We start from the raw sequence: 15,936 nt of genomic DNA, 5'->3' as shown, positions 1-15,936 counted from the left end.
GCAGCCGTGTGGCTCTGGCCTGGCCCCACTGCAGGCCACGTCCCCTTCATCACCTGGGGTACCCCCTTCTGCTTCTTTTAGAAAGACATCTCTTTCTTTTCATCTAAGGATGTTGCCTTATTTGGATGTAGCTATGTGTTTAGACCTTTTTTCCTACTATTTATATGTGTTTGTGGCAGAAAGGAGAAAGTTCACTGGGTGTCTGGTTCCTTTTCAAAATACTGGATCCAAATAATTAAGTACAAATTATTTTCTTTCAGTATTTCAGATATGCCCTGCACTGTTTCTAAATTGTTCTTGTTGATCTTTAGTAGCTCCTTCACTGGTCTATGGATTGAAACCTCAAGTCTGTGTTACTCCCAGGTTCTGGAAGAATAGTTTTACTGGGTACACAGTGTAGGTCAAGCATGGCTGTCTCTACTCCTGGAAGGCTTGGGCGGTGCTCGACCTCCAGGACTGGAGCCCAGGGTTGGCTGCTTCTTCCTGTGAGCAAGCCCAGCTCTCCCCACAGGTCTTCCCCGCCCCAGCACTCACTGGTGACCACCTGAGCTGTAGTGTCTGACAACTATGATTGGGGTGACCCCGGAAGGCAGAGAAGCTCAGCTATGTGCATTATTGCAAAATAAATTTATTTGAAGATAAACTGTCTTATAAAAGGTCAGAGGCAATTTGAGATCCCAGTTTCAGCTAGTCTCGTAAAAAGATTCAACTTCAAGTAGCACGATTTCGTGTCTGCTTTTAATCCTGAACGTTTTTGAATAATGAAACAGCCAACTGTTTACACAACACACTCAACATCTGACTCCAGCATCCCTGGCCCCACAGCTCAGGGACCACGGTGCCGCAGCCCTCAGGCTCAGGCGGTCCCAGATTGGGCCACCGTGGCCACCAGCTCTGACAGCACACACAGGTCCTGGCATCCCAGCCCTTCCCTCCCCAGCACCTTCCAGAAGCATGAGAATGTAAACCCAGACCAGCCTGCTGCTGAGGCAGGGGTCTTTCTCCAGTTCCCAGGAGAAATCCAGATGGACTCCTGCATGACGGTGTGCTGACAGGGTGGTGCGGGCCTTCCTGGTGATCCCTGGCAGGCCGGCCAGCTGAGGGGCCTGAGCGGGTGGCCTCACCAGGGCCTCACCTGGCTGCCTGGCAGCCCAGAGGGAGGAGGAGGGAGAAAGGAGGCTCATGGGTGTGGCGGCTCCTGCCTGCGCTGGCAGGAGCTACGTCCGGAGCTACGTGAGGATCCTGGCGATGGCCTGCAGGGAGGGGAAGTCGTCGTCCCGGGCAGCGTGCAGTGCCTGGTGGCTGTTGACATCACCGTGCGCGAGCACCTGCTGGCAGGTGGGGCACACGCAGCAGTCCAGGCCCGCCTGCTGGGTGCTGGCCTGCCATGCACTCTTCTTGCTCTTCTTGGCCTTGGTGCCGGGAGGCCTCTCACGGCCTCGAAAGCCTGTGTGTGCAGACAGCAGCTCCTGCTGCTTGGCCGTGTCAGGCAGGAGCACCAGCAGCTCGTTGAAGATCTTCTGGAAGTTTTCCCCCAGCAGGTCCCGGCAGCTTTTGTAATACTGGGCTGCGGAGATCACGCCCTGCCACCCAGAGCCAGACCCAGTCACACCTGGCCCAGGCCTGGGCCCCAGGTGGCCGGGCTGGCCCCCACACCCCCGCCTGCCTGACCTGTCTGAACTGCCCCGAGTGGCTCTTGAACTTGCTGAAGCAGGCCTCGTCGCTCTGCAGAAAGTCCTTGATGGACTGGATGAGCTGCAGGTTCCTTTCCCGGAAGTTCTCGGGGATCAGGTAGGCCCGTGGCACGGGTGTTGGCCTGGGTTTGGAATCGGGACATGGGGAGGAGGTGGAGGCTTCAGCCTTTGGAGTGGCCCAAGGTGAGGGCACTCCCCCCACAGGGGCATGAGGCCAGGTGGCCCACCCACACTTACGCTTTCGTGGTGGTCGTAGTGCTGGGGACACAGGCCGGGTGGGGGCTAGGCAGAAGGCCAGAGAAGCCAGGGGGTGGCTTGCTGACAGGGGGCACCAGACCCGGTGGAGGTGGAGGCGGAGCGCCCTTCAGGAGCACCACGGTGTTGAAGCCTGTGGAGGATGGGGGGGCACACAGGAAGATCTCAGGACGTGACCCTCGCTGGCCAGGCAGACAAGCCTTGGTCCCCCACTTCCCATAAGCTGCCCATCTCACCAGGGTCAGGGTCAGGCTTTGTCCACAACCGCACCTCCCCCACAAAGCAGGCCCAGGGCCTGATGATGCCAAGAGCCAACATGCATGCTGTGCTCCCTCATGGCAAATGCTGGCCTAAGTTAACTCATTTTTGCCTTCATCTCAAGAGAGTGCTAGGGGCTTCCCTGGTGGTGCAGTGGCTGAGAATCTGCCTGCCAGTGCAGGGGTCACGGGTTCGAGCCCTGGTCTGGGAAGATCCCACATGCCGCGGAGCAACTAGGCCCATGAGCCACAACTACTGAGCCTGCGCGTCTGGAGCCTGTGCTCCACAACAAGAGAGGCCGCGACAGTGAGAGGCCCGCACACCGCGATGAGGAGTGGCCCCCGCTCGCCGCAACCAGAGAAAGCCAGCGCACAGAAACGAAGACCCAACACAGCCAAAAATAAATAAAAGGATGCAGAGAAGTTATGTGGCAGACCAAAGTCACGCCGCTCACAGACATGGAGCCTGCATCCAGACTTGGCCGTCAGGTTTCCAAGGAAGCTGGAAACCACCACACAGGCTCATCTCTCCTCACCTGCACCTGCACAACCTCAGGCTATGCTCCTCTTGGGCCCAGGGGCTCCAGCCTGACTCAAAAACCTGGCCCCTTCCCAGATGCCCAAAAGCAGGCCTGAGCCAGGCACACATACCTGGGGGCGGGGGCATCCTGGGTGGGCAGGGGCCGCAGAGCGCTGGGAAGTCTTCCTGGGGCGTGGGGCAGGGAAGGGGCCCCAGGGGCCTCGGGAGCCCAGGGGGTTCCTTGGGGATGCTCCGAGCTGGGACCAGCCCCTCTGTGTGTCCGTTGACGATGACAGCAGCTGACCCCTCAGCTCTGCCAGTGGGGGCCGCGGGGGCCTGCTCAGCCCCGGGGGGCCCATCTTTGTCAGGGGGCAGTGGCGGGGGAGATGAGGCACCCGACTTCTCGGAGCCCACCTTCTTCTTCTTGCCGACCTTGGTGAAGGTCTGGGTGGAGGCCACAGCCAGCAGGGAAGAAACGGCGACTGTCGTGGGCACGCCCCGCACCTCCTGGGTGGTGAGGCTGGAGCGGCCATCCTCCTCCTCCTCCTCCTCCGCGCGGGGCAGTCCGCTCTTTTTACCACCCTTACCCCCCTTCCCAGCCTTCCTGGGGGGCTGGCTTCCCCCGCTGGCAGACTGGGCCCCTGGGGCGGGATGCGCCACCTTCTTGCTACCACTGCTGTTCCAGGCAGAGATGAGACTGGTGGGGGCAGTGCTGGGCTTGGAGGCAGAGGACACCAGGGCAGGAAAGTCCTCCTCCTGGAAGGTGCTCCTGCCCCTGGCGGGGACAGAGTAGGCCAGCGCCAGCCCCACGGGGCCCAGGGCAGCTGCTGCGGAGCAGGGGGAAGAAGTGGAGGAACAGAGACTGGGGAAATCTTCGTCCTTGAGCTTCGAAGTGGGGGGCGGGAGAGCACTGTGCCGAGAAGAGGAGAGGGGTCAGTGGCCTGCCAGGCCCTGGCCTGCCCGGCGGCCACCCTCTACCCACCTTACATAGGAGCCCCGGTTTGTGCACACATGTACCTTGGAAATGTGGCTCCTGCAGCCGAGCCAGTTGCTGGCAAGGCCTCTTGGCTCACAGGACCATTTATTGAGGCTTCCTTGGAGCCTACAAGACACAAAAGAACCCTAGGTCAGGGCTGACCAATGCTGAAGGGCAGGATCAGACCCTGTGGGGTGACTGGCGAGCACACGGGTTCTCACTGGCCTTGTGGGTGGAGGCCCTGCGAGTCCAGGCACCGCCACGCTGGTCAGGAGCCCACCTCCCACCTCCTGCACCAGAGTAGAGTTGCCTACAGGGAAGGCCCACTCACCTGGGCCTTCGCCCTGAGTCCAGGGCGGGCGCCAGGGGCCCCGGGGCTCCTCAGGACCCCGCGCACCTGCCTCCTCCTTCCTGGGCCTGCTGCCCTCCTCCTGGTCCTCACTCCTGCGTGTGTCCTGCTGCTGCTGCTGGTGCTGCTGGTGCTGCTGCTGTTGCTGCTGCGCGGCCACCGAGGCCCGGATGGCAGCTGCCACTTCTCGGTCTTCTTCTTCCCTGGGATGGGGATGACTTCAGGCTGGGCAAGGCCCAGGACTACAGTGACATGCAGGATGAGGGGCTGGGGAGGGGCCTTGCCCCTGGGAAGCCTGGACACCAGGAGGCTGCCTGCCAGGAGCCAGCGGGGCCGGTGCCAGCCCAGCCTCCCTGTCCAGGAGAGGGCGCTGTGGAGGGAGCTGGACCATCCACCTGCCAGCCTCAAGCTTCGGCTCCCTGGGCAACACCCGGCCCTGTCCTCTGGGGTAGCATTTGGGGTCCACAGATGCCTCGATCCAGCCCGGCCATCGGGGGCAGCCCAGCCTGAGTGCGTGCCTGCCACGCTGGGGCTTCATGGCACAACTGCACTGAACCCCCAATTACCCAGGACCCCCCTTACCACCCCAATCTGCAGGGTCCCAGTGTCTCTGGCTAAAACTAGGGGAAAGTGAAGGAATCCTCACTGAGGACACCTAGCAGACCTGTTGCCATGCCCAGGACACCAGAGGCCAGAAAGCCAAAGTCCCCTGACAGCGGTGCCTATCCCCAGCCCAGCTGTTGGCTGCTGCCACCGCCTCAGGGGTGGTGCCAGGAGAACGTTAAGTCCTGGCGGCACGCAAATCCTCCCACCTCTTGTACCTCCAGCTTCCTCGGCGGCTCTGCTGGGCTCCACGACCACTGGCCCGGCCCGTGCGGCCCTGGCGGTTGTACCTGTCCAACTCCTCGTAGTCCTCGCCACCAACAACCCCTGCGGCCAGCACACAGCCCGTCACGGGCCCAGGCCAGACCGAGGCCAGTGCTCTGGCTTAGACAGCAGAGGCCTCCCCACCCACCATAGCACCTGAACCTGGGGTATGGGCGCAGACACCTCTCAGGGTTCACAGTGGTCCTGGGCCTCTAGCCTAGGCACCAGGTCAGAGCAAGAACTGGGCTGGGGGAGGGGCCTGGGCCTGCTGGCCCCACAGTCCCAGGAGGGACCTACACACAGTGGGCACTCAGTCATCCTCCTGACCAGGGGAAGAGTCCCAGGGACCCCAGAACAGCAGATCTGAGAACCTTCAGGAGCCAGTGAAGAGCTCCCTGTCCCAACATGCTCAGGTGCTTGGGGCTCCTCAATGGGCTGGGGGGACACAGGCTCAACAGGCTTGTCCCTTGTCCCCGCTCACACGTGAGGGGTCAGATCAGGACCTGGGTCTGAGGCCTCCAGAGCAGGGCTCCGCAACGTGAGCCCTGCCTTGGGGCCCCCGCTCGGCAGGGCGGGCCCCACTCACCCTCGTTCCGGCGCGAGTGCCGCGGCGTGTAGCTGAACTGCAGGTCGATCTGGCGGTTCTGGCGGGCCTCGGCACGGCTCCGGCTGTGGCAGGCCATCTTGTGGGCCTTGAGGTCGATCTCCGTACGGAATGCGTGGGTGAACTGCTCGGTGCTGCAGCGACCCTCCTCGCACAGAAAGTGCTTTTCTCGGAAGTGCTCACGCAGATACGCGTAGTCGCTGCCGGAAACCGGGTGTCAGCAGGGGCCCTCGCCCAGCCCGCTTGGGTGTCCCAAGGTTGCCGTGCGCCCACTCCCACCTGTAGTAGTCCTGGGCCCCGTCTGAGTCGCAGAAGTGGCAGAAGTAGTGGTCGCGACGCAGGTGCTTGAGCAGCTCGTCGTTGTCCAGGTAGCGCTCGTCACAGAACTTGCAGAGCGGGTGCCCACGGTGCGACGTGTCGTCAGGGTCCCCCTGCATGCGGTGCCGAGCCAGGTCCTTGCGCGAGTACCACTTGCGCTCATATGTGAAGATCTGCAGGGAATGGGGGGCTGGGAATGGGGTGGGGGCTCCCAGGCCTCCTGCCCCTTCCCACGGCCCGACAATGCAGGGGACCCTGTGGCATCAGTTCTGCCCCAGAGCCCCAGACACCAGCAGCCTGGCAGGCTCTGTGAGGCAGGAGAGCTGGGGATGCTGGGAAACCCTGGGGATCTGGCCTGTCCAGGGCCAGAGGCAGCAACAAGCCGCTCACAGCTGTCTGGCTGAGCACCCTGTGCCAGCCTCTACTGGGCCTGGCCTCCACCCACCTCCACCAGGTGCTCCCTGAATGCCCGATCCCCAGGCAGGTGCCATGGGGTAGGGTTCACCTTGAGGTGTTTGAGGCACAGCTTGCAGCAGAATAGCTCATGGTGCTTCCGCATATGCTGCTCCAGGTCCCCAAAGAGGCCAAAAGGTGGCAGCTCAGGACACCGTGGGCACTCGTGCTGCAGCAGCTGCCTAGGGAGACATCGAGAGCCACCAGTGCCCCCGAAGGCACTCAGCATCACTGTCCAGAGGGGCACTAGAACCACCCCACGGCCCCTCACCCAACGCCCCTGCAGATGCCCTGGAAGCAGGAGCCAGGAGGATGGGCACTCCTGCCCCACCGTGCATTTCAGCACTCTGACCACTGAGCCAGATGGCGCTGGGCCCAGAGCCTGAGCTGAACAAGGCCACGGGGTGGGGCTGGGTCCACGATCCAGGAGACTGACCCCTGCATCAGATGGACATGATGACTGAGCCCACACAGGTGCCTGCCCCCTCACCTGGAAGATGAGGACCACCCCCAAAACAACTGTATCCCTTTATGAGGTTTTTCCGCCATAGGCTAAGAGCTTGATTTGCAGGAGCTCCTGACCACCTCAAAGAGCCCCAGAAAGCAGGGCTGTGTGCCTTCCCTGAATTCACCCCTTGTCGCCCACTGCCCCCTCTTTACCACCACCCCAGGAGGGGGACTGTGAGCATCCCCCGTTACAGTAGAGAAAACCAATGATAGAAACCAGCCACCTAGCCTTGACATCTGCACCACACCAGTGCCCCCTCCCCACTGAGGGATGTGAGGAGCAGAGGAGGTGACAGTCCGTCCCCACCACAAAGCATCCCACAGACCCTCAGAAACCCAGGCCGAGAATTCCCCTCTCACCTGTACAAGGCAAACACTTTTCCATCGGCAAAGTAGATGTCATACTTCTTCTCATGCTGAAGCTGATGGATAGGGATTGTGGCAAAGGTAGGAAGCTTCTTCCCAAAGACCACCTGAAACCAAAAGCAAAAGGGACTGGTGAGCCGGACCATGGACGCGTCAGGCTGAGGAGAAAGGGAGGCACTCAGGGCCCCTCCTGGGAGGCTTGAGGCAGGTCCCAGCAGGAAGCACCCTCTGCCAGCCTGGGCCAGCCTTGTCTCCTCTCCCCACCCGCAGCCCACCCACCTAGCGTTGCCAGGACAGAGACGCAGCGGCTGGCCTTGCCACCAGGGGGCAGCCGGCTCCACACTCATCCACAGACAAACTGGCACCTGCCAGAGAGACAGAGGCCGCCCCAGGGGCAGAGACAGGGATCAGACAGCCAGGCAAACCGGGGCTTAATCACATGGGTATTGGGCACAGGATGACTTTCACCAGGAGAAAGGAGAGACACAGTCCAAGGAGCAGCTAAGGAAACAGTGAATGCTACCAGGCCAGATTGCATGCGTCAAGGCCTGGCTACCCTCCACGCACCCATGATGCTTCCATGATGGCAAAGGGGGAGAAGGGCTCCCCCACAGGACTCGGTCATGGCCCCCGCCTGTTCTTGGCCAGCTTCCTGCCTGTTAACTGGGCTGTCTGGGGGTGCCAAACAGAGGAGCTAGTGTGCTGGTTGTGGACACCTCTGCAGCCTGGCCACTTCTCAGGGGTCTCCAGCACTCTCAGGTAAAGCCTGCTGAGCCTGGCCCAGCAGCCTGCTCTGCCTCTCCACAGACCCTGGCACTGGACGATGACCAGACCCCTGTCCCAATGCCCCCAGCCTGGCTCCCAGGGCCCCCGCACAGGCTCAGGCCTACCCTCTGAGTCAACAAGGGCACTGCTCCCTCCAGGGCTCCCTCATCCTCCAGTCCCCCTTTCTCTCTGTCCCCTCCCCCTTGCATCAAGACCACACTGGCCCATCTCCTCCTCTCCGTGCCCCTTTCCGATCCACCACTGTCCCCCAGCCTGGAGCTGGCCACTCGCCTCAGTTCAGAGTCCTTACCAGCACACCCAGGGGGACAGCCTTTCCTTGGTAAAGGCCACATCAAGATCACCCCTGTTAGGTTTAGGCCCAGTCAGGGAGGATGTCTGGGGCCAGGGTGGCCATGAACTTGGGAAAGCGTAGGACTGGCTGGGGAGAGTGGGTGGTTACACCATCCCCAACAGCAGGGTGGTTAAAACTGATTCCCTGGAGAAGGAGATGGGGAGCTCAGCCTCTACTTGTGAGGACATGCTTGGGGGTGTGGAGAGCAGGCTGACAACCAAGCCTGCCCCCCACCCGCCCCCACAGGAGCCCAATGGAAGCATCATGGTCCAGCCACAGCCATTCTGGAGGGTCAGAGCAGGGTGGGGGGGATGGGCAGCGCCCCAACAGGCTTTTCTTCCCCTTGTCACCATGTCTGGCAAAGCTGGGCAGGATGAATGTGGCTGCCCACCCCTGCCCCCGCCACACGCTGAGCGCACCTCATCCCAGCTGCACCCTGTGACCCATCTTCACAGGGAGGTCTTGGCTCTGCCTCCAAAGGGTCACCCTCCGCACCCTCTGCCCCAGTTTTCTCCGTAGTCCCGAAGGGACATGGGGAAGGTCCCCGAGCCTTCCACTGGCCTCTTCTCATGGGATCTGCCCTCCTAGAGCAAGCCCACATCCAGCCCTGCCTTCCAACCACTCCCAAGGGTACCTTTCCAGCACAGACCCCAGTTCCTGCCTGGGGATAGGCGCCTGCAGGTGCAGGGCCATGAACCACTCAGGATGCCGCTGGAGGAGCACAGAGCACAAGGAATTAACCACCGGGACTCGGTGCCCATAACCCCAGCCTCGAGGGGAGCCCCAAAACTGCCAACAAGCATCCAAGCTCGACAGACTCAGCAGAGGAACAACTTCCCTCCCAGAGAAACCTGTGCCGGGAGGGCCCGCGCCCCACCCTCACCCCGTCACCCTGGCACCCTCCTTTCAGAGGTCTGCTCTGATCCACCACAGGTGGTATCTCTCCTTGGGCTGTGAGCACCCTTGCCGTGGACTGAGTGACAGTCAGCTTGGGTGGGGTGTCTGTCCCTCCCGAGCAGTCTGGTAGGGCAGCCCAGGTTGGGCACACCTGAGCCAGGCCAGAAGGGGGACACTGGGTTGGCTCAGGAAGAGACTGGAACCACAGAAGAGGCTTGGGAAAGGAAAGTGTTCATTTGAGAATGAGGGTGAGCAGGTTTGGAGCTGGGGGGTGGGATGGGGAAATGCTAACTGCCCCTCACAGACAGGCTGGGACCAGGACTGGGCCCCCCGGGCCTGCACCAGACGATGGGATGGCAGTGCAGCCTGGAATGGCCAGTGTCCCTGCCCTCAGCAGAGGGTGAGGTGAGACACAAAACTGCATGGATGGAGAAGGATGAGGGTATGGTGGCCTGGCCAGGGATGGGCAGGAACCCATTAGGGATCCAACCAGTGTGGCCCAAGACCCACCCACCCTGGTGATCACCCTGATGGGAGGGGATCATGGGTCCAAGGACAGAGGTACAGGCCAGGCCTAGATACTTGAGGAGGGACCGCCCTGGGCAGCCCCTGGGTGGGCCAGGTAGTAAATGACTAACGGGGCAAGGGTGCCTCTGGGTGGGCCCCAAGATCAGGTCCTGAGGAGAGGCAGATGGGGGCGAAAGTCCCCTCAGACTCCCCCACCACAGGGGTTTCTGCCTGGGGCCTTGCTGCTCCCCACTCCCAGCGTGCAGCGAGCACTCACGGAGAATGAGTGCGTGAGAGGACAGGGATGGGTGTCAGCAACGACCAGTGTGAGAGCGGCTGGACGGGGAGAGTACAGGGACCCAAGGAGCCAGACGTGGACAAGCAGGTCCTCTCAGAGGAGGCGGGCCAGGACCAGGTTGGTGGAGAGGGGGCAGGGACAACAGAAGTACATGGCCTGAGTCAGCAGGTCCTGCCTCCTGACCTGCCTTCAGCTTCCCCTCCCAATTCCTACCTATGAAATGGGGCAGTGGGGCTGTACCAGGTGGCCTGCAGGGCCCCTCCTAGCTCAGACACATCCCACTTTGTACAGCAGCCCCATCAAGCCTCTTCAACATCACCGGGGATCAGAGCAAGGTGGAAAGTAAGACAAGAATTGTCTTTTAGAAGAAAGTGGCCTGGGGGAAAGATACAACCAGGGAAGACAGGAACCCAGGACTTGACAACAGTCTCAGCCAGTGTGCCCTCAAGACCAGGGCTGCTGCTACCCATCAGCTGGGAGCCTGCCTCGGCCTCCACCCTGAGCAAGTGCCGGGCAATCTAACTGATCTGGCTCCTCACCCAGGCCGGCACAGGGAGGCACCAGGTCAAGATGTAGGAATTAACCAGCAAACGGAGCTGGCCTGTCCCAAAAAGCATTTTGGCACACTTTCCTCCCAATTTTTTACAAAGACTTAGTCCCATAAAAGAGACAGAGGAGAGGCAGGGTTCAGGGGTTTGGGGCTGCTGTGGGATTTCCGAGCAGGCATGGGACACAGGACGTATTCAGAGGACAGTGCAGGACTCAGCAGGGGAACAGAAGGGATACAGGGGCGTTCAGAGTTCAAGAGTGAGATGCAAACAGGATGAATGGAGAGGAGCATCATCTTCCCAAACTTCCCAGAACACCCTCCTGCTACCTAGCAACTAGGAGCAGGCCTGAGAGGAAGGCCAGACTTGGCCAGGGCACCTGATGCCAAACCACACCCCAGCTGGAGCCAGCTGAAAGCTCATGTCCACACCCCCTTGCCACAGAGTCCTTGAAGGGTATGGGACCCACAAGGTATGAGAGAGACCAGATGCTAGCTACAACACCCATATATAGGTGTCTGCTTACTTCCTGAGACCTGCAGTGCCCAGGGCCGGGGCCTCCGCTGCACGTGCCTGCCTGCCTGCCTGCCTGCCTGGAAGGAAGCTACAGGTGTGCTGGGAAACCTGGCCATTCAAGAGTTACATCACGTTATGCAAGACTGGAAGGCAAGGCAGGCTCTGGTGAAGTTGGGAGGTGCCTTCTGACTAAGTCACAGACCCAAGGTTTCCCCAACTGCTCCTGCACCCCAGATCCCTCCCAGGTCCGGGTGCATCTCTGTCCACCCCATTACAGACTGACAGCATCTCCAAGTGTCTTTTTCAGATAGGGCACAGAGTAGGTGCCCACAGAGTGCTCATGGGATTACAACATTTTCTTGGCTCCTTTAACATAAAAGTCTACTTTTAAAAAAGAAAGTGAAGAAAGGATGTCGTTTCCTTTCGTTTCACAACTCTGGAAGCAAACATATCTCAAAGCACAGCAAACCAAGGGAGCTCCAGCTAGGTGCTCCCAGCCAGCAGCGGGCATTGCGGGGAGGGTGGGAGAAAGCTCCGTGGAGCCCTCTGACCTCACTAGGGCTTCCAAGTCTGGACAATCAGAAACTCCCTCTCCTCCACTCTGGAGCTGAGCCCCACCCCGCCCCCCCGCCACGCCACCGCCACCAGGTGGAACCGGCAAGAAGGAGGAAAACTTCGCAACACTTTTATCCCCATCCACCAAGCACCCTGAGGAGACCTCAGTGGTTCTGCCTTCCCCTCTGGTGGTGATGGTGAGTACAACCATCACTTAATAGATAGAAATACCATTCTCAGAAGGAGTTTGCTCAGCGTCACCCAGAAAGGCCCAGAAACACAGCTAGGCTGGAAATGCCCAGATTGACCCTCTGCTTCCAGGACAGATTGCCACTGAAGGTGCCCACTTTCCCTGTTGCCTCCACCGGAATGGAGACCTCTGATGAATAATCTCCCAAGACGAGCAGGTCTAGGAGCTCCTGCTCTGATCATGCCCCTCCTGTGGCCCGGCAGGAATTCCCGGGGCTCAGGAGGAAAGCCCCCAGACTCTGTCCCCACAAGGACCGCTGCCTCTTCAAATAAGCTCGGCCACCTCCTGCCTCCCGCCCCCTCACGCCCCACAGTCGGCCCCACGATGGGGACCCCGCCCCGGGTGGCCCCGCCAGGCCTCTCTTTTGGAAGTCGGCGCCACTAGGCCTGCAGCCGGACACCAGGAAAGCAAACTCCCCTTCCGGCCTCCGGGTGACCAGCCGCCCCGCCCGGCCGCGCCCCCGCTCCCGCCCAGTTGCCCCGACATGCGGCCCTGCCAGCGCAGCTCACCTGGCGCAGCTCCTCGCGGCACACGGCGCAGTAGCGCTGCTCGCACAGCACCCGCATCTTGGTGGAGCAGCGGTAGCACACCGGGTGGTCGCAGCGGCCCAGCGCCGTGGCCTCCAGGTCCCCGCAGCACAGCACGCAGCTCCCGCCGCCCCGCTCAGGTGCCGCCACCGCCGCCTCCAGGGCCGCGCGCCTTCCCTCCAGGGCCGCCGCCGCCGCCATGGTCCGGGATCCGGCCCCCTCCCGGCCGGCGCGGCGCGGCGCGGGACAGATTGGCTCCCAGCGGGCCCGCCCCTTCCGGGGCGACGTCACCGCCCCGCCCAGCAACGGCCCCACCTGGCGGAAGTGCGCTCACGACTTCCGCCTCAGCGAGGCGCCGGCTAGAGCGGCGCCACCGGCACCGGGCGCTCTAGGCGGAGTGGGCAGGTTGTAGGTCAGCTGCCGGTCCGGCGCCGGGCTGCGGGCCTCAGGCCCTCCTCTCCTCTGACCTTAGTCTTGGGCCAGCTCTGTCCTCCCAGAGCAAAATGTTTAATGCTCCAAATATTGATGGGTCATACTTATACTAAAGTGTTACTCGTTGTTCATCTGAAATTCAAATTTAACTAGAAGTCCTGTATTTTTATTTGCTAAATATTTTGCAACCCTTTTAGGAGCCCAAAATCTCTTTCCAACCCAGATCTTTCTTTTGAATTTGGGACACACACGGGCGTGGTCATAGGGCACACACACGCGCTTGCGCACTCACAAACACAATCCCTATCAGAAAAGACAACACGTGGTGACATCAGTCTCTGAACTAGGAGCGGTCTCCCCCAGTCCCGATAGAAAGGCGGGTAGAGAACCTGTCCTCTTCACGGCTGGGCCCACCCAGCTAAGCCCGGAGGCTTGACGCAGAGAAACATCAGGGCAGGTTTGCTGATTGGACGGTTGTGAATCCTGGGGCTTTGGGTCTCTGCAGCTGTTGGGGGGCCTCCTCATTACCCGTGGGGGCCAGGCACACTCAGGACCTCCCTTCTGCTATCACAGGAGGCTACTCCGGATCTGAACCCTTCTAGAAAAGAGGCGGTGTGTTGTGAGCGGATGAGCTTGGACTTTAGAATCAGAAATGGGCTGGAGGACTTCCCTGGCTGACCAGTGGTTAAGACTATGCCCTTGGGCTTCCCTGGTGGCTCAGTGGTTGAGAATTTGCCTGCCAATGCAGGGGACACAGGTTCGAGCCCTGTTCCGGGAAGATCCCACATGCCACGGAGCAACTAAGCCCATGCACCACAACTACTGAGCCTGCGCTCTAGAGCCCGTGAACCACAACTACTGAGCCCGCGTGCCACAACTACTGAAGCCCGTGCACCTAGAGCCCGTGCTCTGCAACAAGAGAAGCCACCACAATGAGAAGCCCGCACACCGCAACAAAGAGTAGCCCCCGCTCACCACAGCTAGAGAAAGCCTGCGCGCAGCAACGAAGACCCAACACAGACAAAAATAAATAAATTAAATTAATTAATTAAAAAAAAAGACTATGCCCTTCCACTGCAGGGGACAGAGATGTGATGCTGGAGAACTATAGAAACTTGGCTTCACTGAGACATCAACTCAGCAAACCTCCTCTCATCACCCAGATGGAGCAGGAAGATGAAATGGAGACAGTAGAGAGAAGAATTCATCAAGATACCTGTTCAGATGAGCTGATTCTCCTTAAAGCCAAACAACCACAGCAAAAACAAGGTATTTTGGAGAAATATACACTCAATGGCAAGAAGGAACAAACTCTTGGAGGCAATCCCATTCAATGCAGTGAAATTGTTGAAGCCTTGAGTGTGAAATCTAGCATTACTCACAGTAAAATTTACCCTAGCAAGAAACTCCATCGATACCTTGACTCTGCAAAAGTCCTTAGAGATTCTTCACATCTTAAGCCACCTGAGGGAATTCTTCCTCGGGAAAAATCTTATGAATGTAAAAAAGATGAAAATGCCTTCCTCAGGAGTTCTAACTTAGCTGGGCTTAAGAAACAACATACAGAAGAGACATCCTATGAATGCAGTGACTGGGGGAAAGTCTTAAATTCAATCTCACACCTTAAGAAGGATGAAAAAACTCACATTAGAGAGAAACCTTTTGAGTGTAATCAGTGTGGTAAAGTATTACAGAGCCATTCATCCATTAAGTTGCACATGAGAACCTACACTGGAGAAAAACCATTTAAGTGTGATCAGTGTGGGAAAGCCTATAGCTCAAGCTCTTACCTTACACATCACAAGAGAATTCATACTGGAGAGAAGCCCTATGAATGCCATGACTGTGGAAAAACCTTCCAAGATAGCTCACTTCTCAGACAACATTCAGGGACTCATTCAAGAGAAAAAGCCTACAAATGTAATCAATGCAGCAAAACCTTCAGTAGAAGCTGTAGGCTTACCATAACCAGATAACACATACTGGAGAGAAACCGTATACGTGCAGTGATTGTGGGAAAACCTTCAGTATCCTCCCATATTTTAAAAGACATAAGGCAATCCACACTGGAGAGAAATCCATTGAATGTAGCCATTGTGGTAAAGCCCTAAGTAGTAAGTCATCTCTTAAGATACATCTGCGGATACATACTGGAGAGAAACCTTACAAGTGTGATCAATGTGGGAAAGCTTTTAGGCTGAGCTCCAACTTTATCAGGCACAAGAAAATTCATACTGGAGAGAAACCCTGTAAGTACAATGACTGTGGGAAAACCTTCAGGGATAGCTCATGCCTTAAAGAACATGTGAGAATTCACACTGGAGAAAAACCCTTTACATGTAATCGATGTGGAAAAGCCTTCAGAGTGAAATCTTTCCTCGTTTTACACAAGAAAATTCACATGAAAATGAAACATGAATGTAAGGAATGTGGGAAAACATTCCGTGGTCTCTTATCTCATAGGAGGCATATGAAAATCCATACCAGGGACAAGAAACCTTTTAAGTGCAGTGAGCATGGAAAAGCTTTTAGCAGGCATGTGTCCCTTACAATACACATGAGAACTCACATGGAAGAGAAACTCTATGAGTGTAATCAATGTGGAAAATCCGTTAGTGTAAAGTGTAATCTCATTGCACACAAAAGAATACATACTGGAGAAAACCCCTATAAATGCAATGTCTGCAGGCAATGTTTCAGTAAATCCTTACCCCTTTGGTGTCATGAGAGAACTCATGCTCAGTAAACCTCCTTTTAATGATATCCATGTAAAGTAGCTTTCAGTGAACTCTCAATCTTTAAGACATACAACCAAATGCTAAGTGAAAAGAACTGGTTGTGAAGAATGTGAGAAAGCCTCTAAGTAATGCATATATGGAAGAAACCTAAGTTATACAATGATTGTGAGAAATCGTTTATTCATTCATTATCCCTTAGAAGATATGTGATAACGCTGAGGGAAAATGTTTTAATATCTTCAAGACTTGTTACTTGAGAAAAATAAACACCTAATGTTTTAAGTCAAAAAAAAAAAAAAAAGAAAGAAAGAAAAGCTGTCCTGCTGTCCAGCTGCCCTACAGTGAAGCCCACACTCAGCAAGCCATGCCCCCCCAAAAAGGAGCA

The 15,936-nt window shown here is 58.0% G+C and overlaps 2 protein-coding genes across 4 annotated transcripts; one reads left to right on the top strand and one right to left on the bottom strand.

The window, feature by feature from the left end:
* Positions 1 to 719: 719 nt before the first annotated feature.
* On the bottom strand, positions 720 to 12,605 carry ZNF598 (zinc finger protein 598, E3 ubiquitin ligase). 3 transcript variants are annotated; one of them, XM_030848400.2, is made up of 12 exons: positions 12,364 to 12,605; positions 7,161 to 7,273; positions 6,346 to 6,475; positions 5,802 to 6,013; positions 5,505 to 5,722; positions 4,864 to 4,981; positions 4,034 to 4,254; positions 3,744 to 3,828; positions 2,858 to 3,636; positions 1,932 to 2,082; positions 1,672 to 1,816; positions 720 to 1,583 (listed from the first exon to the last, which is right to left on the bottom strand). In XM_030848400.2, the coding sequence occupies exons 1-12, from the start codon at positions 12,580 to 12,582 to the stop codon at positions 1,230 to 1,232; spliced, it is 2,745 nt and encodes a 914-aa protein (XP_030704260.1). In that variant the 5' UTR covers positions 12,583 to 12,605; the 3' UTR covers positions 720 to 1,229. The 3 variants fall into 3 exon arrangements, with proteins under 3 accessions (XP_030704260.1, XP_060141280.1, XP_030704261.1); XM_060285297.1 differs by having other exon boundaries at positions 4,100 to 4,254; XM_030848401.2 differs by having other exon boundaries at positions 4,873 to 4,981.
* On the top strand, positions 12,581 to 15,559 carry LOC138842348 (zinc finger protein 726-like). The gene is given in 3 exon segments (XM_070043721.1): positions 12,581 to 12,782; positions 13,894 to 14,778; positions 14,781 to 15,559. Coding segments are annotated over 3 exon segments (1,866 nt in total).
* The last annotated feature ends 377 nt before the right edge of the window (positions 15,560 to 15,936 follow it).

Source organism: Globicephala melas, chromosome 15, assembly GCF_963455315.2.
Source record: "Globicephala melas chromosome 15, mGloMel1.2, whole genome shotgun sequence".
Lineage (NCBI taxonomy): Eukaryota > Metazoa > Chordata > Mammalia > Artiodactyla > Delphinidae > Globicephala > Globicephala melas.
This window is presented reverse-complemented; position numbering and strand designations above follow the sequence as displayed.